We start from the raw sequence: 25,755 nt of genomic DNA, 5'->3' as shown, positions 1-25,755 counted from the left end.
GAGTGACACACCACCCACGCCTCCCCCGCACAGCTTTCCTCCTCCCATGGCTCTCAGAAGGAACGTGAGGAGCAGGAGAGGGAGCCCAAGGCTACCCTCGCCTGAACCCCAAAAATACGAGGCTTTAAGACCCTTATTCACCCACTGAGTCTATGCCTTGGCGGTTCTGCCAACCCCCGCCGCGCGCTGCGGGAGTATAAACCAGTCCTGCGCTGCGCTTCCAGCTGCGTCTGCTCGAGCGCGGCACGTGCTCCCGGCGCTGGCGCGAGAGAGCGAGCGCCACCGCCGCGGGCCCCGCAGCCGTTCTGCCTGCTGTCACCGCTGCCTCCATCGCCGACACTAGCGCTCCAGCTGCAGCCAAGGCCGCTACGAGAGCGCAGGAAGCCCTCGAGGAGCGGCTGCCTGGGGGCGCAAGGCTCAGAGCGCGCACCTGGTAAGCACAGCGCCTTTTTCTTTCTCTTAGCTGTAGTTACCACGGATATAGGATACCGCTGGAGCCCCTCCCCCAGTGCAGGGATGGAGAGCGATCAGGCGAGGGGCGGGAGCTGGGGCTTAAAAGACCCAGGAGGGCAGGTGGTGGGCAGGTGGAGGACTGGTGGAGCCAGGAACACTAGGAGGTCCTGCAAGTTTAGAAAAGTCACCCTGCAAGGACGTGTGCTGTGTGAATCAGACATAAATTTAAGTCAGGAGCCTGGGCTACCGCGGCATAGCTCCAATGGGAGGTTTATGAAGATCATTTTGCTTTTATTTGCATAAGTGAGGGATTTAAGTGGGCTTGTTTCCATAGAAAACGAACTAAAAAAAAATCAGAGGAGGAAAAAATAAAGATCCGAGCCAAAGGATACGTTTGGATCTCTCTCTCTCTCTCTCTCTCTCTCTCTCTCTCTCTCTCTGTGTGTGTGTGTGTGTGTGTGTGTGTGTCTGTCATACCGATACATGTGCACGAAAGGCATGGATTTAGGAAGGGAGAGGGGCTCCTCTATCTTTGAGCCCATTAGGTGTTTGGGGGAGCTAATAAGGGCAGTTGTTGGTGCTTCACCCCAAAAAGAGGCAGAGAAGAAGGGACCCTATTGGGTGTAAATGTCAGTGTTCCATTTCTAAAAGGACTACAGTACTAGGAGGGAGAGGTTTTCTAGAACTGTGGGTCATGTAAAGATGGTGCACCTGCAACTCTGGACCTATAAACTCAAGTTCATATACTCCCAGTGGAGCCGGGAAGACATGTTTACTCTTCGTGCCTGTATGGAACTTTGGCAGAGGATAATCACACACACACAAACACACACACACACACACACACACACACACACAGAGAGAGAGAGAGAGAGAGAGAGAGAGAGAGAGAGAGAGAGAGGGGTAACGAAAGAACGAAATAAATGAATAGAGGGAAGAGAAGGGAGCTGAATATGACTGAATGGGCTGAGTGGGGTAGTAGAAAGAACAAGAACAGGGTGATCGGGTTTGGCATCACTGCGTTCATTCAGTTCTACCCTAGGTAGTTCCTGGACTAATCTCTAGAAAAACATGACCTTGAACAAGCCCCTTAACCTTCATGTACTCAGTTTCTCTACTGAACAATGTAGAGGATATTCTGCATTTGGGGACATGAAGGTCCCATGCAGTAGTGTTGATGTATGTGTTTGAAGATCTGCATACTAAGAAGTAAGAACACTCATAAAATATGGATAAAGGAAGCTTCAGGGGATTCTTCCTCAAAGTACTAAAGGCAGTTGGCAAGATCCTGACTGTGCTGTCAGGATAATGCATGCTGAGAGGGCTCTGGAAATGACTGAGGAAAATCCGACCTCCAGCCTGCAGCTCAGTGAACTTGGAGTTCTGAGAGCTGTTTAGAAATGTTCAGATCCAGTCTAAAGTCATACGCTATTTTTAAGGTTAGCATTGAGGAAGGTTTGGTGGCAAGGAAAATAAGTGCCAATCCAGTTTAAAGGTTAGGTAGTCAGGGCAGCAAAAAGAAGGTTTTAGAGTAAAACATAAATGCAATGTAATCTGGGCAGAGGGGTTAGGAAGAAGAAGATAATGGATATTCCTTCTGAGACAAGGATGTCTATACTCCTAGGAGTCAACTGGGACTTACCATGTCCTTGACACTCCTTCCACCTGTCTGAGGAAGGCACAGGTGCCCTTTCTCACTCAATACAGGCTTATTCTTAGAATTTAGGGATCTGTGTCCCAGGTGCTGAGATATGACGGTAAACATGTGAAAACTAAGTCCTGGGAGTGCCTCCAACTCCCTTGCCATGTGAGCATCTGTTTGCAGAGCTGGTCTACCCATCCAGATTCACCCAGGAGTCTGTGTTCCTAAAGGAACTCACTGTGCCACTTGGTGGCACCAAAAAGTTGCGCAAAGAACTCTTCTCTATAAATACAAACTACCACCCCTCCCTCCTCCGCTCTCTCCCCTTCCCCCCTTCCCCCCTTTCTCAGTAGCGGGGAGATTGCTGCACACGCCGCCCTCAGCTCGGCTGTTCTGCGCACGCTGAGCGGAGGGGATGAGCTTGAGATCATCTTGGGGGGGAAGCCGGGGACTGGAGAGGCCGGCTCTGCCCCGCTGATCCCTGTGGCCCAACTTTTCGGGGGGCTAGCTAGACCGAGTCTCACTGCTCGCTGCGCAGCCAACAGGGGGGTAAGCTTGCTAAGTGTCTGTGTGCCCAAATGTTCCCTGGCCAGAGAAGGATTTAGGATCTATAAGCTTGCTGAGTAGCTCATAGTTTTATTGGGGGAGGGGGACGCGGGTGGAGCGGGGGTGGCCAAAGCCGACAAGATTCAAGTCTACTCCATTTGCGAACAGCCTTAATTAAACCTGTTGGGGAAAAAGGCGCGAGCAATGGGGTGAAGGAGGCAAGAGCTGCAAGGGTTGAAAAGGGGATTCTGCATGCCTTCGCATCCGAGTTCCCGCTCTCTAAGGCCAGGTGCGCGTGGTTTCGAATGCAGAGTGTGCTCCCGCAAACCACCCGAGGGCTCGGAATTGTGAGAAGCAAAGGTGGAGAGGGAAAGAGGACAGAGAATTGCTTTTCAATAGATCGGTTAGCGGTGGCATCCTGGCGCCTGCTGCAGGAAGAGGGGGGACAGCGGGTGGTGCTGAAAGCACATCTCTTTCACTCAGGCTATATTGCCTCTCTTTGAACACCAGCCTGAGCCCTCCCGCTCTTTCCTCTTCCATGGATTTGTCTTTCCCCTCGAACACAAAGCCTGCTAGTTATCCCACGGCGGGAGCATGATCAGCATGCCAACGAGGAAGCCCAGGCTACAGCGACTTAGGGAAGAAAACCCAGGGCAGGCCCTTGAGTGTGGAGGCTAGCCGGTGACCCGAGCCTAACATGCATTAGGACCTCTCCAGGAAAGTGACAGGTCCACCTGGAAGGCTCTTTCAGCTGGTACTTGAATTTACAGCTGCCCTCATTTCCCTTCAGAGGAGTTGCTGTGTGGAAGGGAGATTTAGGAAAGGATAACAAGCGCTTGTGCTTATTTAGACACAATCTTGATGCTGCCTTAGCTGGACTGTAACATCGAGTAACCACGCAGATAGGTTCTCCAACACTTTACTTTTCAATAAGCAATTGATACAGACCAGTGAAAAGGCAGCTTCTCCTTTTCACCTTCTTCTCCATTCGCTACATGGTATTTCATTGTTCAGAGTTTCTCAGGACAAAGCTAGAGCTAATTTGTGTCTCTAATGCTGGGCACTGGCCATTTGAAGCAGCCAAAGGTGCATTGACCAGGACTACGTGCAGCCCTTCCTCCAGTGGGACATAAGCAGGGGTTTTCTGTGGAAGCCGTAGTTGCATGACATTCTACTGTCAGCTATGGAGCGTTCAGGTATGCTACCTATTGTTAGGTGTGCTTTTTGCTGTTTTCTTTATGGAGTACAGGGAGTTTTCTCCTTTAATTTCTCAGTTCCGTCAATGTAATTACACATGTAAGAATCCATTGTGGCTATTTCTGTCCTTTATGCATGTTTGTTTCAATTTAAAAAGGCCATTGGTTTGGGACTTGAAAATACTGCATCCTGATCTCATTGGGTTAGTAGTGTGTACCCCTCAATTTCCAGCCTTCTCCCCGTGAAACCTCGTCAGCACTCTGGACAGATCTTTCAAGCTTTCTTAGGAAAAAAAATATACATAGCACTTCCTAAATATCAGCTTCTCTTAAGAGAAAAAGCTTTCCCTAGTCATTTACACTCCACATGACAAAATACACAATCTAGATATTTTAATTGCACCCCCTAGAGGTTTGTGCTATCACATGGGAATGTTTTGGCTGTGGGCTATACACTCACAAAAAGCCCAAACTCTTCAATGTTCACTTATGAAAGAATATGTCGAGATTATTTGGGAGAGGAAGATGGTATTTGAATAATCCAAGTTTTTCACTTTACTTCCATAGGTAGACACAGACCTTTACTATCACTTTGTAGTTTACCTTATGGACATGATGACAAACACCCACGGGGAAATTGAAAAATTCACTCATATCTATTTTATCCAAGCAGCACAAACTATCCAGACTTTGGGAATACTTGATTAACTACATACCATTTTTAGTTTGGGTTCTGATCATTAATGTTGTTGTGTTTCATGATAAAATGACTTATATCATTAAAGATGCTCACTTTTGTGACTAAAGCATTTTAATAATTCTACTTTTCTTATTTCTTTCCAAAACCCATTTAATATTTTATAGGAGTCTTACTATATTGTCTTTTACAGAATGATAATTTTAGTTAGAGAAACTAAATTAAGTGTCAATGAAAGGTAGGTGATACTACAAGTAGGAAATGTAAGATGAGGTTAATCATTAAAAATATTTTTTTGTATACCAATTTTATCCCAGGTTTTCTATTCTCATGGGATGAAGACAGAGCTATATCCAAATATTTTAACTTACACATACTTATTATATTATAGTATGTACATGTGAGGTATTTTTATGTATATGTCTATAGATAGATCATGTATGAACCAACTTTATAAAATATTAGATACTACCTTTATATATGTCGATATATATATGTTATATGATAAAGCTGATTTGATTTGTATCAAGGTTGGATATATTGAAGATGTATTATTACAAAGCAGGAAGATTCTGCAGTTTAGAAATATGTGTTTTATTCATATTCAGAGAAATATTAATTCTAGTCCTGATGCATCATTTAGTTGTCATTTTAGTCAGTGAATGAAGCTTAGGAGAACATAAGAAGACAGGGACATGAAAAGAAATATTTTTAGTGCATGATGTGTTTATATAACCCAAGAAAAGAAACTTCAATTTTGATGTTTGAATTTTCAATTATTTGTAAATCAGATAATATCTTGGTATTCCTTTATCTTAGTTGTTTAAAATGTGTTTCTAAAAAGCATTAAGGCATAGGCTTGCTTTCATTTCCTTTAAATCCATAGAAAGGAGATGAAAATCTATATTTTACCAGTCCAAATCATATTTTAACTATATATAACTTTTGTCAAAAGGGCCACCAGGCAAAAGTCTTGGTGCAGACTCATCCCTGCTCTAATAACTACTATTTATTAAGCACATCAGGCATCATGCTAAGCACTAGGTATGTTATTTTATTTAATTATCATATCAATAATATAAGGCATTATTTGTTTTTCCTTTTCTGTTATAAAAACTAAGCTTTTTATTGTATTGTCAAAAAACAGTGCGTAGTTTATGCAGTGTTCTCTGTGGGTCAGACACTTTATTTGTGCAATTAATTATACTCATTCAGTAACATGTACTGCTATAACCCATCCCCCATTTTGAAAATAAGAAAAAATATTTCACTCATATATATATGTGTATGTATATGTATATATGTATCTTTTACCATATATGTAAAAAGAGAGCAATAATGGGAACATATATACATATATATGCAAAAGAGAGAGATTTGATTTGTTTGGCACTAAAACTTACCCTGTTTCCATTGTATTGAGCTGCATTACTCTGTGGTGTGGCTAAACACTAAACATCATGGGATTATTTTATTGTGGTTGCCAGTGAGTTGTGTTATGATTGGAAGTACAGGTCCTGGCTTCAAATTGCCTGAGTTTGAATCTCAGCTTTGTGGCTTACTACTTATGTGACCTTAGGCAAGTTACTTAAATTTATGTACCTCAGTTTCATTATTTTCAAACTGGGGGATGGGTTATAGCAGTACATGGCATCGAGTGAATATGATGAATTAATTGCACAAATTAAAAAAAAAAAATAGGTGCAGAAAACCACCATGGCAGACATAGACATATGTAACAAACCTGCATGTTCTGCACATGTACCCTACATTTTTAGAAGAAATAAAGAGAAAAATAAATTAAATTAAAAAAATAAAGTGTCTGATCCATAGTGAACAGAGCATAAACTATCAATCCTACCCAGGCCTTTGGATGTCCAGTTTTCTGCATTTCCTGTGTTATTACATTTAGTGTTCAACTAGCCTATGGATTGTGTTTTATTTTTATTTTATGACTTTAATGATAAAATGTAATACTAAAATAGATTAAATAACTTGCCCAATGTCCCATGGTGCAAACAAAGGTGACAGAGCAGGTATTTAAATCTAGGATCATCTGATTTCCAAACTTTTACTCTTATGATACTGACCTACAGCTTAGACACATATATCAATTTTTTTGAATTCTACTAATTTTGAGTCGGCAGCCCTTCCTCTACAAGGGAATGTGCAAATATTTATTTTTCTCATATATTCAAGAATATTTGAAAATGTGCAAGTGCTTGAAGATAATCAGAAATCAAAATGATACATAATTGCTGTCTCAAATATCTCCTTTTTTAGTCAGACTGTAGAAGAAGTGTAAAGGAAAGACATATGCAAAAATATATTTTATGCATATATGATTTTTATTGGTCTTGCAAATATATCAGATTCAAGAAAAACTCTCTAATGATTAGCTGTTCACAATAATTCTGGTTCAGGTCATGGGTTTTAAAATTTTGAGTATAAATGTTCTGAGGAAAATGAAAACTTGTAATCACAATGATAATAGTGAGCACTTTAATAATGCAACCTTCTTACAGTCATTATATTTTACAGAAGAATGATAAAAATACTTTTTAAAAAATGATTTGTCTAAATGCATAGTAATGTAGAATTATTCAAAGATATAGAAGTAAATAATACACTATTATATCATTTGTTTAAAAATAAGTAAAATTTTAAAAATCAATGTGTAAATTACTTTATAAAGTTATCATTGTCTTGTTAAATTTATAATGAACTTTGCATTTCATATCAAAAGCAGCCTTTGAGTTTGGGAAGTATATTGTAGGATACTCTCCTCACATTCATTTCTTGTAATTTGTGATACTTAGAACTATGCATACTTAATGTAAGGCAATATAAACCTTGACTCTTACAGTTTAAATTTGTCTTTCTCAAATTGAAATTTCTACCTTTTAAACAAGATAATACAGACAAATAACTACATAAACATTGAGTAAGGAAGCCTATTTCAACCTTCTCTCCTTAGCATTATTTGGAAGTTTCAGGTAGCGGCTTTGTAAGACTGATGTGTCCTGATGATTGGCTCTTAGTTATGCTTTTCTTTCATGATTACGTCAACCTTGCCAGGATAACTTTAATGTAAATTAGTGTTTTTCAACTGGAACTGACTTTACATACAGGAGACATTTGCTAATATCTGAGGATATATTTGTTTATCAGAGCTGGGAGGGGATGGCATTGTCATCTAGTGAATAGAAACCAGGGGTGCTGCTAAACAACCAACAGTGCACAAAAAACATCCACCCACAACAAAAGATTATCCAGTCCAAAATGTCAATAGTGCTCGGGTTGAGAAACTCTTATCTAAATGATGCTAGGAAACAGAGTTTCCAATATTTACTTGATTTGTTTGTATGCTTTCTGATGAATTTGTGGACATTACATAAGAATTTAATGGAAAGCAGGATCTCCAAAATGCTTTGCAACCAATGCATAAGGTTTATATAATCAATTCATTTGTTTTTGGGGGAGATCTCATGATTTGTTTATAAGTATGGGCTTTGGAGCCAAATGTAGTTGGATTCATGTCCTGATTCTGCCATTTATTATAGGTTTGATACTTTGGATAAGATTCTTGACCTCTAAACTTCAATTTCTAGAGGTAGTAACATAGGTAGTAAATATATCTACCTTACAGGGTTTTTGTGAGACTTACATCAAATAATTATTATACATTATTTAGCAGAAAGAAGGCACTTGATAAATATTATCTATTAATACATAAGTGGAGATCAAGTTATAGAAAGGTAAAACCACAGTCTCAAGCATTTGATGATAGGTAATATATAGAATAATGCTTTACAGTCTTCAGAGGTATACCCTTAATAACGAGAAATCAGCTGAAGGCTACAGGATGGGTAAAAGTGTAAAATCCCTGCTTTATAATTAAATTGACACTAGTTAACTGTGGATTGCATCATTTTTATTGCTTTGCTGCAGAAGGCTGTTCCAGGTCTTCATAGACTACTAAACCACTTGTTTAAATGATTTACAGTGATTTAGTGAGTTTTTTTCTACTGCCAGAACTTTTTAATTAATGGATAAAATTACAGATTTCATCTTTGTACAATAGTGTTTTATGGTCCTTATTTTTGTTGAGGGGGTTTCAGTTAAAATGTGGCCTATGCTTTGTGGGGCTAAACAGTGGATGCTGCATTTTCTTGTTTACAAGGTCACAAATGTGTGATTGAGATAGTAATGACAATAGAACTTTGCTTAGACTACAGGGTTCTCTGTATCATTGCACCTCAGAATATCTCTTATCTATGGTATGCACTTATTTTCAGAAAAATGTATCAGATGCGTTGATGGCATTTGCAATATTGACACCCCTGACTGTTTGTGATGAGGCCACTGAACAGGCAGAAGAAATCATTTTAGTGTTGAATCCTGAGCTGTGTGATTTGCTTGTGTGGAGATTAAGTTATATAAGAGACATCTGTGCCAGGAAGATGGTCAGTATTTTAGAAGATTGTTGAAAATAAAGGACAATGTGAGCTGTGAATCTGATTATAGTGTAGATTGCAATTTATGGCAAAGTTTACCTATCAATATCTCTTTTTCGTATTCATTTAGGATATAACATGAGAGTATGTGGTTACCTGATGCAAAATACTTTTATATGTATTTAAAATATGTCTATTGTTTTCTATAATGTGCTAGTAATTAATTTACTATGCTAAGGACCCAGAAAAATAACACTCAATAAAGCATACTTCTGAAAATAAGTTCTTGAGCTAATATACTATATAATCAAACTATTAATACATTTACCCACCTTTTAGTGAATTAAATGTCACCATATTATTAGATTGTAGGTCATAACATTTTAAAAGCTTTTTTATCATTACAAGAATTAATGCCTCCCCATTATCTATAGCATAAACCTGCCCCTTTATTTCTACTGACATATTATCCCTACCATCTAAAAGCTATAAACTAAAGAAAATAATTTTTCTTTGAGACTTTATTTCCTAATATAAGAAATAGGGGTTATTAGATATTTCTAGAAGTATCATTTTTAGGTAGATGTGAGATCAAGTATGAAAAAAGGTTCTTTACGTTGGAAATAAAGTATTATGGTATTTTTCTTTGTCTTTTCTTTTGCTAGGCACATGTTAAAATAATGAATGAATCTTGTGGTGAGATTGCACAGGAGAAATCTCACCACAAAGAGAAATGTCCTTACCCAGGAACTTATATAGAAGCAGGAGAGCGTAGGTCCTCACAGAAAGAATATTGGATAGTTCTCAGAATTGATTATGTTAATGAGACAGATCTGGGAGTGAATTTGATATCATCTTTTATACTCTACATTCATCGATTGTAAACTATGAGAAACGTTAATGCCAGAAATACCATCTTTAGATAATTGTGCTACAAAAATACTTTCAAAAGCAAGTAAAATGCAACATTATGATATTAAGACAAATCTATAAATAACCTTAATATCTAACAATAAGGAATAATTAAATATTGGTAACACGTGTAATTGAATGCCATGAAACTGATAAAATTCAATAAATGTTCTAAATGTGACTCCTGACTCTGCTACTACTCACTTGCTTGGGAATCCTGGCCAAGCCTCTGTACCTCTCTGAGCCTCAGTTCCTTTCTCTGTAAAATGTGCATACATAACTTATTTTACAATTAGTATGACTTCCACTTACCATATCTTCAATCCAACCACTGTCATCTCTCTCACCTAAGTTAGTGCAAATTTCCTAATTGCTACTCGTTTTCTGCTTTTGTGCCCTTATTCTTGTTAAAATTTTAGGCAGAATGTGTTCCTCCTCTGTTAGAATCCTCCCAGGAAAACGTTCTCATGAAATGTTAAAGCCAAAGTCTTTTAAAGTCCAAATAGGCTCAACATCACCACATTATCTCTTGTTTTCCATGTCTTCCTTTCTCTGCATTTTAACTTTTCTACAGCCACACGAGCCTGTTTGCTACTCCTCAGCACACTAAACATAAGTCTGTCTTAGAGGCTTTGTATTTGTTTTATCCTTTAACTGGAATGTTGTTTTTCTAGAGATCTGCATGACTCATTCATTTAATTCTTTTGGCTATTTACTCAAATGTTATTTTTTCAGTTTATGCTTCTTTGGCCACATTACTCAAAATTTCATATATCTCTGGCACTTTCTATACTGCTTCACTGCATTTTGTTTTTTGCTTTTTAAACACTCGCCACCGTGTAGCACACAATATTTTACATATTTATTTTGTTTGTTGTCTGGCAAAATCCCTTAGAGTATAGGCTCCATAATGATTTGAATTTATGTCTATTTTGTCCATAACTGGGTCCCTGGGGCATAGAAGGGTGTTGGTACAGAGTAGTTACTCAATAAACATTTATAGGAAACATATGAGTAATGCTGATAGATTTGATGTATTCCTTTCAGGTCTATTTGGAATTTATACTCCATGAATTTCTTGCATTTTGATTGCACATAAGATGACTTTCTCTTTAGCTTTATAAAATCTGAGTAATAGCACAGTTCTTTCGCATTTCTATGTCATAATTTTTTTAAGTATATTCCAGGTATCTAAGTTCATAGCTATTATGTGCCTCATCAGATTATAAAGCAATTACTGCAGTAATTGCAGTATAAAGCAGTAATTGCTTTATAATCTGATGAGCCGTAATTTGGGATGGATATCAGGGCAATGTAAATATACTTGTACTAGATAACCTATACACTGCACCTTCTGTGTTTCTATGTGCTGAATCATCTTTTCCCTGGAATGCTCTTTACTGTATAGTTTAAAAGGCAACTCCTGTAAGATTCTATATCTCTGGGATGTTCAAATTGTGTCTGGGTGGCCCTTCTCATTTTCATGGACATTGGTAATATCTTTTATTTTTTTTTGGTAGGAAGGGGCTGTGAAGCAGCAAGGAATAGTTAAAACAATGTGTTATAAATCAACAGGCATAGGCATAAATTCCAGCTCCATTATTTTCTAAGTGTTCAGCTAGTTTTTAACTTATCAAAACCCATTACATCATTTGTAAAATGAAGGTAATAATTCAGTTCAAACATCCCAAATTCAAAAATTGAAAATCTGAAATGCTTCAAAATTGCTGGATTTTTGAGTACCCGTGTGACACTCAAAGGAAATTCTTATTGGAGTATTTCCAGTTTCAGATTTTAGGATTTGGAAAATGCTCAAGCAGTAAGTAAGTATAATGTAACTATTCTAAAATCTGAAAGATTCTGAAATCTGAATATTGGTCCTAAGCATTTTATGTAGGGGTTTTCAGCCTGTACCTACATTTTAGGGTTGTTGTAAGGATTATTGGTATACATTTGCCACACTTACAGACACTCTCAAAGACATAGCCATTGTGTCAGAAATCTTCAGGGTATATAGCATGTACATGGAATATAGTATCTTCCATGTGAATCAGATACATTTTTTTCTCTGAAATATGTAAGCCTTTTATATGTCTTTAAAAATAAAGTACCTAAAACATTCTCTTTTGGCCTCTATGACATCACATACTCTCACTTTACCTTCTTTTGGGGTTGCCTCCTTTTCATAGCTGGCTTTTCCCAAACCTGGCCCCTCAGCAGAGCTTACTTTTTAGCTCTACCTTTGCAATATTTATACTTCCTCTCCAGGTGATTTCATGCATTCTAAATATTTTATATATTGATGACCCTCAATTTACATCTCTAAACCAAAACTCTCCCCTGAGTCCAACCTTACATATTCACTTTCCTGTTTGACATCTTTACTTGGATACCTCCAAAGCATCTAAAATTTTGCATTTTCAAAAGATCATTAATTTTCTTCTGCCCCTCACCTGTTTATGTACTAGCCTATCCCATCTCTACTAATGCTGTCAAAATGCACTAGGCTCTCAAACTAGAAGCCTAGGAGTAGACCCTGATTCCTCTCTCTACCTTACTACTCACATCTAGTCCATCAGCAAGTACTGTTGATTCAACTTGGAAAATATGTCTGACTGTGACCACTTCTCTTCATATTTACTGTCACCAGTCATAGAGAAGTCACCATCATTTCTCGCTAGATTATTACAGCTTTCCTTATAAGATTTCTTCAATTGATTATCCAGAAAAATGAGCAGCCAGAATAATCCTTTCTAAGACTAAATTGTGCCAGTCATTTGCTTAAATCTCCTCAATGACTTTCTGTTGTACGTAACATTATTATTACTTTTTTTTTTCTTGAGACGGAGTCTCACTCTCTCACCCAGGCTGGAATGCAGTGGCACCATCTTGGCTCACTGCAGCCTCCTCCTCTCGGGTTCAAGCGATTCTCCCGCCTCAGCCTCCCAAGTAGCTGGGATTACAGGTGCGTACCACCACATCCAGCTAATTTTTCTATTTTTGGTAGAGACGGGGTTTCACCATGTTTGTCAGGCTGGTCTTGAACTCCTGACCTCAAGTGAACTACCAGCCTCGGCCTCCCAATGTGCTGGGATTACAGGCATGAGCTACTATGCCTGGCCAACATAAAAAATTTTTGTAAGAGCCTACAACATCCTACATGGCCTGGACCTTTATTGTCTTTCCATCTTCACCTCGTATCACCATCCCTCCCATGTTCTTCATGTTCTAGTCATGCATTTTACATGACTGGCTTTTTTTCATTCTTCTGTTTCTTTTTCTTTTTTCTTGGAGATGGAGTATTGCTCTGCCGCCTAGGCTGGAGTGTAGTGGCGTGATCTCTGCTCACTGCAAGCTCCGCCTCCCAGGTTCACACCTTTCTCCTGCCTCAGGTTCCCGAGTAGCTGGGACTATCTTTTCTTTTGTTAACTTTAATTTTAAGTTCAGGGGTACATGTGCAGGTTTGTTACATAGATAAACTTGTGTCATGGGGATTTGTTGTACATATTATTTCATCACCCAGTTGTGAAGTCAAGTATCCACCAGTTATTTTTCCTGATCCTCTCTCTCCTCCCACCCTTCAGTAGGCCCCAGAGTATGTTGTTCCCCACTATGTGTACATGTGTTCTCATCATTCAGTTCTGACTTATGTGTGAGAACATGCAGTATTTGGTTTTCTGTCCCTGTGTTAATTTGCTGAGGTTAATGGCCTCCAGCTCCATCCATGTCCATGCAGAAAACATGATCTCATTTTTTATGGCAGTATAGTATTCCATGGTGTATATGTACCACGTTTTCTTTATCCAGTCTATCACTGATGGGCATTTAGATTGATTTTATGTTTTTGCTATTGTGAATAGTGTTGCAATGAACATATGTGTGCATGTGTCTTTATAATAGAATGATTTATATTCCTTCGGGTATACACCCAGTAATGAGATTGCAGGGTTGAATAGTATTTCTGTGGTGGGAGTATAAATTAGTTCTATCATTGTGGAAGACAGTGTGGTGATTCCCCAAAGACCTAAAGACAGAAATACCATTTGATCTTTACTTTTCTTTGTATTCATCAGGTTTCAGCTAAAGTTACCCTTTAGAATAGCAATATGTAAAGCCCACAAGTATAGGGCACTTGTATATTTTGCTTACTCTTGAATATTCAATTCCCAGGACAGAATAATAGCATATACATACTATAAATATTTGTTAAATGAGTTAATGAATAGATGAGGCATGTTAGGTGCTCAAAGAAAGATAATAATGATACTTACCAATGAATATTATTACACTTCTTTTTTACATTACTCTCTTTCACTAAATAGTTAATAATTTTTTGTTAAATGAAATAAGTAACAAATTTCGCATAACTTCAAAAGGCAATATTTTAGTGTTTTAATATATATACTGTATCTCAATATGTAGGGGTTTCATAAAACAACTTAGATGAATAAAATGCATGGGATTGATATTTCAGCTACATGAGCTGACGGGGCACTAGGTCTCTCCTATCACTTTCATGTTTTCACATAAAAAATGAGTCCTGTTTTGTTTTTGGTTCACTCACTAACATTCTGATTTAATCAGAAATTGTGCTTTCGTTAACTTCAGATTTTTCTTTTTGTCTACAGTAGAATTCACATGACCGTGAGAATAATTATTTTGGATTTTGGGTCTAAGGAAAGTGAAAGAAAGATTTGGTAGTATTCAAATGACTTGCCAATGACAAAACTAACATTAGTCTTCATTTGTTCCTCCGTGTCTACAATGCCAACTTTTGTACCAAAACTATTTTTTTCTATATATTCCCAAATGTCTAGTTATTCTGCAACTTCTGATTATTTGATGAAATATTAAAAATTTAAGCTTTTGTCGCTGTACAGAGGAAGCCTTTCTCTGTTGCCATAGGAAACAGTAGAAGGAAATAGTGAAAATGCTGGTAGGAGGGATTAGAAATATGATTCAAGTTATGTTTGTTTTGTGTCTGGTCTTAAATTTTTGTAGATTTGACGACCTTTGAAACCATTAGTATTCTTGTAAAAGTGCGATATTTGCATACATTCCTGAAGAAACATCACCTGTTTTTGAAAGTCGGTGATTAAAAAGATAGTCACTTTAAAATAATTTGAGATCCTTGGCTGGCAAAGTTGATAACAAAATAAGTCTCTTACACAATTCCCCTAAGTTATCAAATCACTAATTTGTCAGTTATCTTTTACAAATTATGCTAGAATTTGCCATAGAAAATTTGGGACAAAATTTCTTTCTTCCCAGGAATTTAAATTGAAATAGATGATGACATTCACAGCTATACTAGATTTCTACCTGGCAGAATAGTTCCAAACATATATCCTTTTAGACTTTTGAGCCTTAGTGATGTGGAATCTTTTTCTGGATCAGGGCTAGAGGACTGATTACTGTGAATTTTATTACAAGACTCTGTAATTACTTTGAAGTCTCTCTGGAGGACCAAGTAGGTTGCCAGAGAATTTTCTGTCCTCACGACCTAGCCACAGAATGCCCTTGAAAATTTAATAACAAAAAGATGTCGTTTTGAAAAAATATATATATATATATATATTTTCCCTGTTTAATTTATAAAGCATATATTTAGTTGATATCTTGTATTGATTCACATAGGGGACAGCCTAGCACATAGTATCCCCATTTTTCAGGTGAGCAAATTCTGGTCCCGAGAGGTTAAACAGTTTACTAATACTTCTTAATAGAAGAACAGGGATTGAAATGTGAATATTATTTTCTCTAAAAATTGGTGCTAATTTGACACTTCCTTGCTGCCTATTTGGGGGACATTGTACTCTATAATTTCCAAACCTTTTCCTTTCTCTTCTACAGTTTGTTTAACATGAAACATCCACCTTTCTTCATTTGTTTTTGTTATCTCTTCCACAATAATTAGACACAATACTTATTTATTCCTGGGAAGATTATTCAACTTGTTTGACATTGCATTTGGAGAGAGATTATGTGGGGTATTTTTGAAAAGATAATTTTATTTTTGTAATTGCATAATTAATTACATGCTCAATGCTAAATATTTCAAAAGAAAAGAAAGCATAATGAAAATTTAACAACAGTTAGCCACACTTTCATTACCGAGAGATCACCAATGTTTAATATTTTGGGGTGCATACTTCTTGAAGTTTTCTGTTCCTGGTGTAGTTTTGCTTCTAGTATGCTCTGTCATCTCTGCCTGAGAGTACAGTACAGTTCTGACTGCGACACACAAGGTTTGGTTTTGTGTATTGCAGGTGAACAAATAAAGACTATTACTCTAAGCAAGGCAGGGTCAAGAAGCTACATCAGCTGCTTCATCAAATCATAAAGGAAGCAGACAAAGGAAAGTCAGAAACATTTTTGAATTATTTTTTCTTTGTTATCTGCATCATCAAAATGTTTTTTTCTGCTAACATATATTATAGAATTCCTCAAACTAGTTGCACTTATGTTTGTTAAAGACCCATGTTATTATTTTTTTTTCAGGTTTAGAAGATCGTGACCACATGGATCATCTAACTGAATGGTACATGGGGACACAATGGTCCTATAGAGAATATATGTGAATTGTTGGCTAATTTCTTGATTTGCGACTCAACATAGGACATCGCTTGTTCATATCTATCAGAACACTCCTGAATTTTCCCCACCATGCTATCTTTATTAGCTTGAACTCCTTCCCTAAAATGGTCCTTCTGTTGATCCTGTCAGTCTTACTTTTGAAAGAAGATGTCCGTGGGAGTGCACAGTCCAGTGAGAGGAGGGTGGTGGCTCACATGCCAGGTGACATCATTATTGGAGCTCTCTTTTCTGTTCATCACCAGCCTACTGTGGACAAAGTTCATGAGAGGAAGTGTGGGGCGGTCCGTGAACAGTATGGCATTCAGAGAGTGGAGGCCATGCTACATACCCTGGAAAGGATCAATTCAGACCCTACGCTCTTGCCCAACATCACACTGGGCTGTGAGATAAGGGATTCCTGCTGGCATTCGGCTGTGGCCCTAGAGCAGAGCATTGAGTTCATAAGAGATTCCCTCATTTCTTCAGAAGAGGAAGAGGGCTTGGTACGCTGTGTAGATGGTTCCTCCTCTTCCTTCCGCTCCAAGAAGCCCATAGTAGGGGTCATTGGGCCTGGCTCCAGTTCTGTAGCCATTCAGGTCCAGAACTTGCTCCAGCTTTTCAACATACCTCAGATTGCTTATTCGGCAACCAGCATGGATCTGAGTGACAAGACTCTGTTCAAATATTTCATGAGGGTTGTGCCTTCAGATGCTCAGCAGGCAAGGGCCATGGTGGACATAGTGAAGAGGTACAACTGGACCTATGTATCAGCTGTGCACACAGAAGGTAAGTTTTCTTTGCATACATCGAGTATCTATTATTATACACTCAACGGTTAAAATTTCAAGTTTGGGAAGACTAAACTATTCCTAATTATTTTGGATATTTTGAATTGTCCCAGTTATAACACTACTATAAGAACAGACTGGATGACATATATCTAGAGAGACATAGACTTAAACTACAAGAGGGTGTATGTGGCCGATATTTGGTTAAATATAATTTTGTTTTAATTGTGAATTACATTATTTCCTTCTGCTATACTGATGCTGTATTATACTTCTGATATAATGATCTTTCTATATTCATTACTAGAGGTTTTTAAGTCTCTTTATCTTCATTGTACATCTCATATTTTTGTCATTTCAAGATTTTTCTAGGTGCCTATTGTTTCTAATAGTTAAAGCAAGGTACACATAAATATACATTGCACTGAAGGTAGTAGCCAGCTCTAACCTAGGTATGTTGTTATAGAGAATTACCAAAAAGTTTAGTCTTACAGCTATTTTTTCAGAAGAATTCATGGTCAAATCCAAAATGGAGATAAATTAATTTTATCTTTGTGTAGAACATATTTGAGAAGTATAATTTTAAATAATTCAACATGTTTGCTTTAAAATGTATTGCTTGTTGATGCTCCAAGAATAGTGAGGAAAGAAAAATCTGACTGATGCTTTATAACAGTGAATAATAAGTAGCCCTTTGCTTTTTATGGTGTTTTAAAAATCATTTGCATACATTATTTGTTAGTTCTTGACCAAGGCTGTTTGGAAAAAAATTGTTTTGACCTCCAGAGTTTGTGACCCAAACGGGGAGACTTACTTGTTATGCAGCTCTTCTTCTAGAATAACAAAATGTATATATTAACACTATAGAGTACTGAAGAAGATATGAAATACTTTTTATAAATCATCGAATTATTGTATTTGAGATTTTTAAAATTCTGCATTAACATATCAATATAGTCCAAACATTTCAGTCCAGTAAAATGTGGAATTAAGTTACTAACTCCACTTCAGAGGTTAGGAATATATTTATGCAACACATATTATGCACAAATATATATGCAAGACAGGCCTGTGAAGGATAGCCCTTTGTTTTGTATATCACAGACTTCAATGGGATTTCAATCTGGCAAATGTAAGTATGCACAAATACTTATATAATCATAATTCAAGATGACACAATGTTACAAATCTGACTCTAAAGGAAATTGATGGGGAAAAAAATCACCTCCTGCTCGGTGGTTATGGGGGTCATGGTGGGAATCTTACAGAAGGAAATGGAATTTGACAGTTGAAATTTAACAAGAATAATACTGACAATTGGTGAAAATTAGCAGGGATGGCTTTCAGTGAACAGCATCAGAAAATATTAATAGGTGAGAAAGTAAAAATGTTTGAAAGGGCCAATTATAAAGGTATGTTTTGGTTTGCCTCAAGTAAATCATATATTTTATTAGGGACTCCCTTCTAGCTTCAGAAAAGCAGGGTTTGGTCACGGTGTGGCAAATGCTAATTCAGTTGTGCTACAAGGAAAACTCTTAGTCATGACCCTTGGCTTTTACTAGTTAAACTGTTGTTTTATCCTGAATTTACCCCAATAGCAATCTAATAACCTAATAAAATAAGTTATGATGCATTCAAACAATGCATTATCACATAGCTAATAAATAAATGAGATACTCTATTAGTTAATGATTACAATTTCCAAGATCATCTTAGGTGAAAAAAACAAGGTGCATTTCTGTATGTATTACATTTTATTTTTTCTAAAGGGGTTTCTTATACAAACAATTTGATTGGATATTCATAGAATTGTTCTCAGAGAAGAGCAAAACTACTAAGAGTTGCTGCTTCTGAGAAGAAATCTAAGTTAAGAAATGAGGTGGAATATTTTATGCATAATTTTTATATACATACACTTTAAGCTCTATATTAAATACATAATTTACCTACTGAAATATAACTATCACATGAAAACATTCTATTTGTGGGCAAACAAAAGACAATAGAAATTGCAATGCCAAATTAAGGCCAAATATTTAGGTTGTACCACCAGGATTCAGGAGAGAACAAACCTTGGAATTGGACATTCAAAGGTTGGAAGAAGTTCTTCTTTGCTTACTGTTTATGTGGTTGTGTCAAGAAATATTTATCTTGCTTTTATCCCAAGCAAGTATGTGGATAATGAGGTTATGTAGCGTTAAGGCTTATGATTTATCAGTATAAGAATGGCATGGTAGGAATTTTCACAAGGTGAAACTCACCTCCAGGATCAGAAAAATGAGAGTCAAACAGGATACAGCTTTGTTGGGTACTGTGGGAACTCTCCAAGGTCATGCTTGTTTTTTTTGCCACTCGGTTTTTCAGAAAGTCTTGGTGGGATCTTCCATGAAATGATAGTGTCAGTTATCATCCAGTCTCTTTCTCTCACTGGGTTGAGGTGATTTTCTCTAGCATTAGAAGAATTAATCCCAGTACCTGATAATTTATCTTCATGTTCTTATAATTATTCTCCTTTGTTCCATTAATATTCTCTTTCTTGAAGAGTATAGAAATTTCCAAATGCTTTCACATGAACCATTAAGGTCTATGAAAAGATATGGTCCTATTTTCAAAAAACGTTTTTTTCTCCTAATTGCCTATGTATTTTATACTTAAACCTAACCATACTGTGTCACAGGTACCACAAGATATTCCTTCAAGAAAGTGTATATCATCACAGAATTCCAGAGGAGTGTACAAGGAAAACTCGGTTCCAGTTTCAATGTTAATCTCTTACACTTGCTATTTCCTGTGATTTATGGCTTTAGTAGGCCGTGTGACTGGGTATTTATTGGTTTATTACGCAGAAATTATGCCTAGAACTTCTAGGCAAAGAGATTCATAGTATAAAGCAGAAGAAGAAAAAAAAGAAAGTATTTTTAAAGAGTAGATCAAACTAGCTCTTCAGCTTGGAAGAGGAAAGGAATATGCGATGACTCAGAACAAAGGTAAAATCACTTATTTTAATGGAGTCAGAACTTTCTCTGCACTAAGGAAATGTAAACGGTCCTTCGCCTTAGTACTTTTGCAAACCTTGGTACGTGTGTCCATGATGACACAGGATTGATGGTGCTTGCTTGTTTAGCAGTGTGGCAGATTGCATTGATGACTTCCACTAATGGTTCCTCTGTATTCACATCATTGGCTTTTGACTCGATAATTCCCTTTTACTTTCATGTAGCACTGGCCTTCTGACTACTTTGACCAATAGCGCTTGGTTGACATGAGAACTTTCTTCCTAGTTTGTGTTGGAACCCTATCATCACTCTGTGAAGTATGAGAGCACCCAGGTTTTCCAAATGAGTGCATCTTAGACCAGTTGACCTCAAACATGTGAGAGCATGCAATGCAGATCAACAAAATTGCCTTCCCAACCCACAGCTAATTGCAATCACATAATTGAGCCCAGCTGAAACCCTCAACATTACCCAGCTGACTATTATTGTGAGCAATAAAAAATGCCTTCAGGATGGAGTTCAGTATAAACATATTCATCCCTCTCACTTTAGTCTCTAACTTCCCTCCTCCCAAATAAGATGCTACTGCTTAAACTTCAAAAGCAAAACGAAATACATTACCATGTATTAATATTCTTGAAATTTGAATATGAAATAAAACATAATATATGCTGTGGGAAAGAAGGAATATTTAAAATGCTTTGCCCATACTTCTGTGGCTAGAGCCGTGATAGCTCCTTTAAAGTCTGAATGTTTTAAATAGTTAAGCACTTGAATATATTTCATTATTATATTTTTTACCTTAGTCTAGTTCAACTTTATTGAGAAAAGTAATTATTGCATTGCGTTTTATACAAAAAAAATTATATGTACTTTCTGGGTGATGGACAAGATTTCACACTTCACTAGTTTTCCTGACTTTCTTTGAAAATCTACAGTATATCCACAGGGCCTATTAGAGTGCCCATTATATAATAGGTGCTCAAAGACTATTTGCTGAATAGAAAAATTTGTGTTAGAAAAGTACATAGCTCACTATTTATGAATATATAGTATGTGGATAAATAGCAGGCACTTGTAAGTTTTTAGTTTTGCTTCTTTATAAAAATGAGGTGTCAAAATGACTCCCTTGATTAATTGTAAAATCCTGTTCATGCTACACCTCATTTTTTGTTTTCACTGGTTCTTGAAGTTATTATTTCTGTCTAATGACAGGAATGCTAATTTATTACAGCAAAAAAGTATCAGTGATGTTCTGGGGAGAAAAATGTACCAATAAATTTCACTGGTAGCATACATTATTAAAAATATTGTCTTCAGGTTAACCTAGAAATTGCAGTTTCAGGTTATGATATGACTTCCCATCAATTATTTACTTAAAAATGTGATAACAATCCAGCTTTGATTGAGGGAACTTCAGTGTGATTCATAGTCTATATGCTTGTTTGACTTCTAAAAAGTGGGAGTACACTTTTCCCATCTCAGCATTTCTACTAATTATCATTATATCAAGACAACAATTTAGCTGGGAAAAATAATAAATGCCACTGTGGAAGCTACTGAATAATTTTTTAAAGGACTTTATTTTGTTTCTCCAGGAGTTGAATAGTGCTGAGAGTTAAAACAAATTTTGGGATGATCATGGTAATAATAAAGACACATAAACTACTGTTCATTCCATAGAATGTTAACACTGGACAGGTCTCAGGCCAGCATTTAATCTTCTGTATTTTACGGTTAAGGAAACTAAGATAGAAAGGTCACATATCTCTACCTTGCTTGCCAGATAATTAGTTGCAGAGTTGTGTCTTGGAACTCAAGATTTCTGTCCAGAACTTGGTTTCTAAAACATTGTTGGAGATTATTATGCAAGTTCCTGTGTGCCATTTTTCTACCTCTCCATTGCATTGTTTTATTCCTTCTCCCTTTATCTCAATGGCACCAATATTTCTAAACCACTGGCTGAAAGTGTTAATAACTATCTGAAATAGTAGAAGGGACCACAAATGAAGTAATTCATCTAAAAATTAGCCTTGACAGGAGATTCGCTTGAACCTGGGAGGCGGAGGTTGCAGTGAGTCAAGATGGCGCCATTACACTCCAGCCTGGGTGACAAAAGTGAAACTCTGTCTCAAAAAATAAAAATAAAAATTAGCCTTAAGAAATAGCATGCTCCCTTTGTTCTTGATCTGTAAATTAGATGAAATGCTCCTTTTCCTGGGTCATATTGAAGGTTTGCAGAAACTCTGAAAGATTTTCCTTTGGTCCACAAAACTTCTGAAAACATGAGATCCCCAGAAATCTTTGAAATTATGGATTGATTGTATAATTGTATTGATTACCACTGACTTAACAATATATACAATTTAGAAGATGCAGAGACTTTTAGGGAGATTCTTTATTAAGTTGGATCATGGATCCATAATCTGGGAAACACAGTGGGTAACTCTAATTGCAAAGAAACAATTTTTCATATTCACATATCACTGTCAGAAACTTCATTGCTAACAGTGAAAAAATTACAGATAGCCCTGGTTTAGAGTGTTTAGAGGGGCACTCCCTCCTCTTCCCTCCAGAAGGAATAGCCTATGGACTCAGTAAGTAATTTCTAAGAGAGTTATTGCCTCTTTCAGAGAAAAAAATAGAGTCTGCTGACATATCCACATGTGTTTTGGGCAGTGTTTATATTGAGATTCATTTCTGATGATACAATTTCTGGCTTGGACTCTGGCTCACCTATAAGACACTAATTCCTGGGATAGCATCAACCTTCCTCTCTCTTAGGCACCATTGTTATCATCAATTGCTGAAAATACTAGAAAACTCCCACAGATACTCCATGTCCAGGATGAATAAGCTGAGTTAAAAGGAATTTTGTTTTCAGCGGATTTCACTGCATTACGCATTATGCTCCCCCATAATGCGTAAATATCTCTGGTGATTTGCAAATGTGGACACTTCTACAGTTCTAAATAATCAGATGCTTACCTAAATGTGAAGATCATATCTTAGTATGTAGCCTGTCAGTTATTCACTATTTACCCATCTTATGGATGGCAGCTGCATACAAATGCATGTTTTCCCTTGGTCACTCTTATTCCAGATGCCATTAAAACCTTTTAGCTTCCAGGTTGATAGTGTTCAGCCACTTCTGTTGAAGTTGCTTCTGCATAAGGAAAGCTGGGGAATGAGAGGGCATGCTGTGTGATGTTTATGTTTCAATGTACAGCTTGAAACACATAAAACACAGAATGAAAAGCAAATTATGCACAGTAAATTCTGCCCAACAAAACCCAAACAAGCATATGAGAGAAAGCAAGAATAGAGATCCTCAAAACTCTAGAGGGAGTATCTTGAGAATTTTTTTTCTTCCTTCCCTCCTCCTTTTCTTTCATTCCTTCCTTCCTTTATAACTTCTTACCTTCCTACCCTCCTTCCCTTTTCTCTGTCTCTCTCCCTTTCTCTCTCTCTCTTTTTTTTTGTTTGAGAGAGGGTCTCTCTCTATTGCCCAGGCAGAAAAAGAGTGGCATGGTCATAGCTCACTGCAGTCTCAACCTCTTGGTCTCAAACGATTCTCCTGGTTCAGCCTCCCAAGTATCTGGGACTACAAGAACATGTGACCACGTGTGAATAATTTTTAATTTTTAATTTTTTGTAGAGATGAGGCCTTACTGTGTTTCCCAGGCTGGTCTCAAATTCCCACCTGCCTTGGCCTCCCAAAGTGCTGGGATTGCAGGTGTGAGCTACCACAACTGACATTGTCTTTCTTTCTTATTTATCATTTTTCCTCATCTCCTTTAAACTAGAAGGTTTTTGTTTTGTTTTTTGTTTTTGTTTTTGCAGGCTCTTCTGTAAGTCTTGTCATCCTGTTAATTTCATAGTGAGTAGATAAAATATGAAGATTACATTAATAATATCTTGGAGTTGGAAAAATAAAATGACTAACTGTGCTAAAAGTAAGATAACTGACATGAGAACTAAGGATTTTACTCTGTGACTCCAAGAAAGTCACTTCAACTCCTTGCATCATTTTTTTTAATACAGAAAGGCACTACAAAGGATGTTCTTACAGATTTCTTCTAAGACTAAGCTTCTGTGACTTGCTATGCTCAAATACCTGCAGACTACAGCTGGGCTACATTAAATGTTGGACATAGGGTGGGCAACATAATAAGGCTCTATCTCTACAAAAGGTAAAAAAAAAAAAAAAAGAAAAAAGAAAAGAAAAATTAGCTAGGCATGGTGGTGTGCACCTGTAGTCCCAGTTACTTGGGAGACTGGCAGGAGGATCACTTGAGGACAAGAGGTTGAGGCTGAAGTGAACCAAGTTTGCACCACTGTACTCAGCCTGGGTGACAGAGCAAGACCAGTATCAAATGCAACCAAGCAGGGCCTGTTCAAAGGAGAGTAGCCCAAATGGTTATGCAATTTGAAATTATATCCTCAGAGAATAAATTTAGTAGAGAGAAGATAAGGCATGGCAAGGCCCTGACTGCTACGTTTAGGTATCTGGTATATTTGCATATTTTGATTATTTAGATATTTGTAAATTCAGGTGGAAAACAGCTAGGTTCACTCTGTATGGGCAGCAGTTAACAAAGACAGCTAATTACTAAAATACAAGAGTAACAAAGTATGGTTTAATTTAAAAAATTTATATTAGCAGAACTGTTCAATAAAGGAATTGCCTCTCTTAGGAGGTAGTGAGTTAGATCTCTGTAACTCCTTGTGCATAAACCTGGAATGGACAATCATTTGGAGGACTCTGGAAAAATAGACTTAAACCTCAGTTGAGGAAAGAACGATATTGGACTGTTTGTTCTTTTGGTAATTCCCAATTGACAATCAAATGCCATTGAGATCTTATTACTCTGTGAGTTGAAACATAATCACTATATATTTTCTTCTCTTCTCTCTTTTCTTTTCTTTTCGTTTCCGTTTCCTTTTCCTTTTCCTCTTCCTTTTCCTTTTCTGAGATGGAGTCTCACTTTATTGCCCAGGCTGGAGTGCAGTGGCACGATCTCGGCTCACTGCAACCTCCGCCTCCGAGGTTCAAGCAATTCTCCTGCCTCAGCCTCCTGAGTAGCTGGGATTGCAGGTGCATGCCACCATGTCCAGCTAATTTTTTGTAGTTTTAGTAGAGAGGGGGTTTCACCATGTTAGCCAGGGTGTTCTTGATCTCCTGACCTCGTGATCTGCCTGCCTTGGCCTTCCAAAATGCTGGGATTACAGGTGTGAGCCACCACGCCTGACCACATATACTATACTTTAAATTTGGTTAGTTTGTTCATTTATTTCATAACACAGTCTGATAAAGTAGCCATTTTAGTAGAATGGACAAGGAAAGAGTGATTTTTTTCTTCAGCTAAAGTTAGTGGCAGAACAAGGATTTGGACCCAAGGCCAACTCTTTTGAAACAAATCTAAATCTCATTCCTTTACATTGGAGTAGGTGTGGCTCCAAGGAAAAGCAGAATGGACATCGCCTGGTTC

The 25,755-nt window shown here is 37.3% G+C and overlaps 1 protein-coding gene across 6 annotated transcripts in view; it reads left to right on the top strand.

Annotated features, from left to right (window-relative positions):
• Positions 1 to 302: 302 nt before the first annotated feature.
• GRM5 (glutamate metabotropic receptor 5) overlaps positions 303 to 25,755 on the top strand; it is a 576,324-nt gene continuing 550,871 nt past the window's right edge. For 2 of the 6 annotated variants that reach the window (XM_015435594.4, XM_005579310.5), the window contains exons 1-2: positions 303 to 433; positions 16,405 to 17,265. In XM_015435594.4, the coding sequence (XP_015291080.3) occupies positions 16,605 to 17,265 (661 nt within the window). In that variant the 5' untranslated portion in view covers positions 303 to 433; positions 16,405 to 16,604. Of the gene's footprint in view, positions 434 to 2,443; positions 3,838 to 16,404; positions 17,266 to 25,755 lie in introns of those variants that run through there. The other 4 variants (XM_005579312.5, XM_005579309.5, XM_065528839.2 and 1 more) reach the window with 3 other exon arrangements.

This window comes from Macaca fascicularis, chromosome 14 (assembly GCF_037993035.2).
Source record: "Macaca fascicularis isolate 582-1 chromosome 14, T2T-MFA8v1.1".
In the NCBI taxonomy this organism is placed as follows: domain Eukaryota; kingdom Metazoa; phylum Chordata; class Mammalia; order Primates; family Cercopithecidae; genus Macaca; species Macaca fascicularis.
The sequence above is the reverse complement of the archived record's forward strand: the minus strand, read 5'-3'. Positions and strand labels throughout refer to the sequence as shown.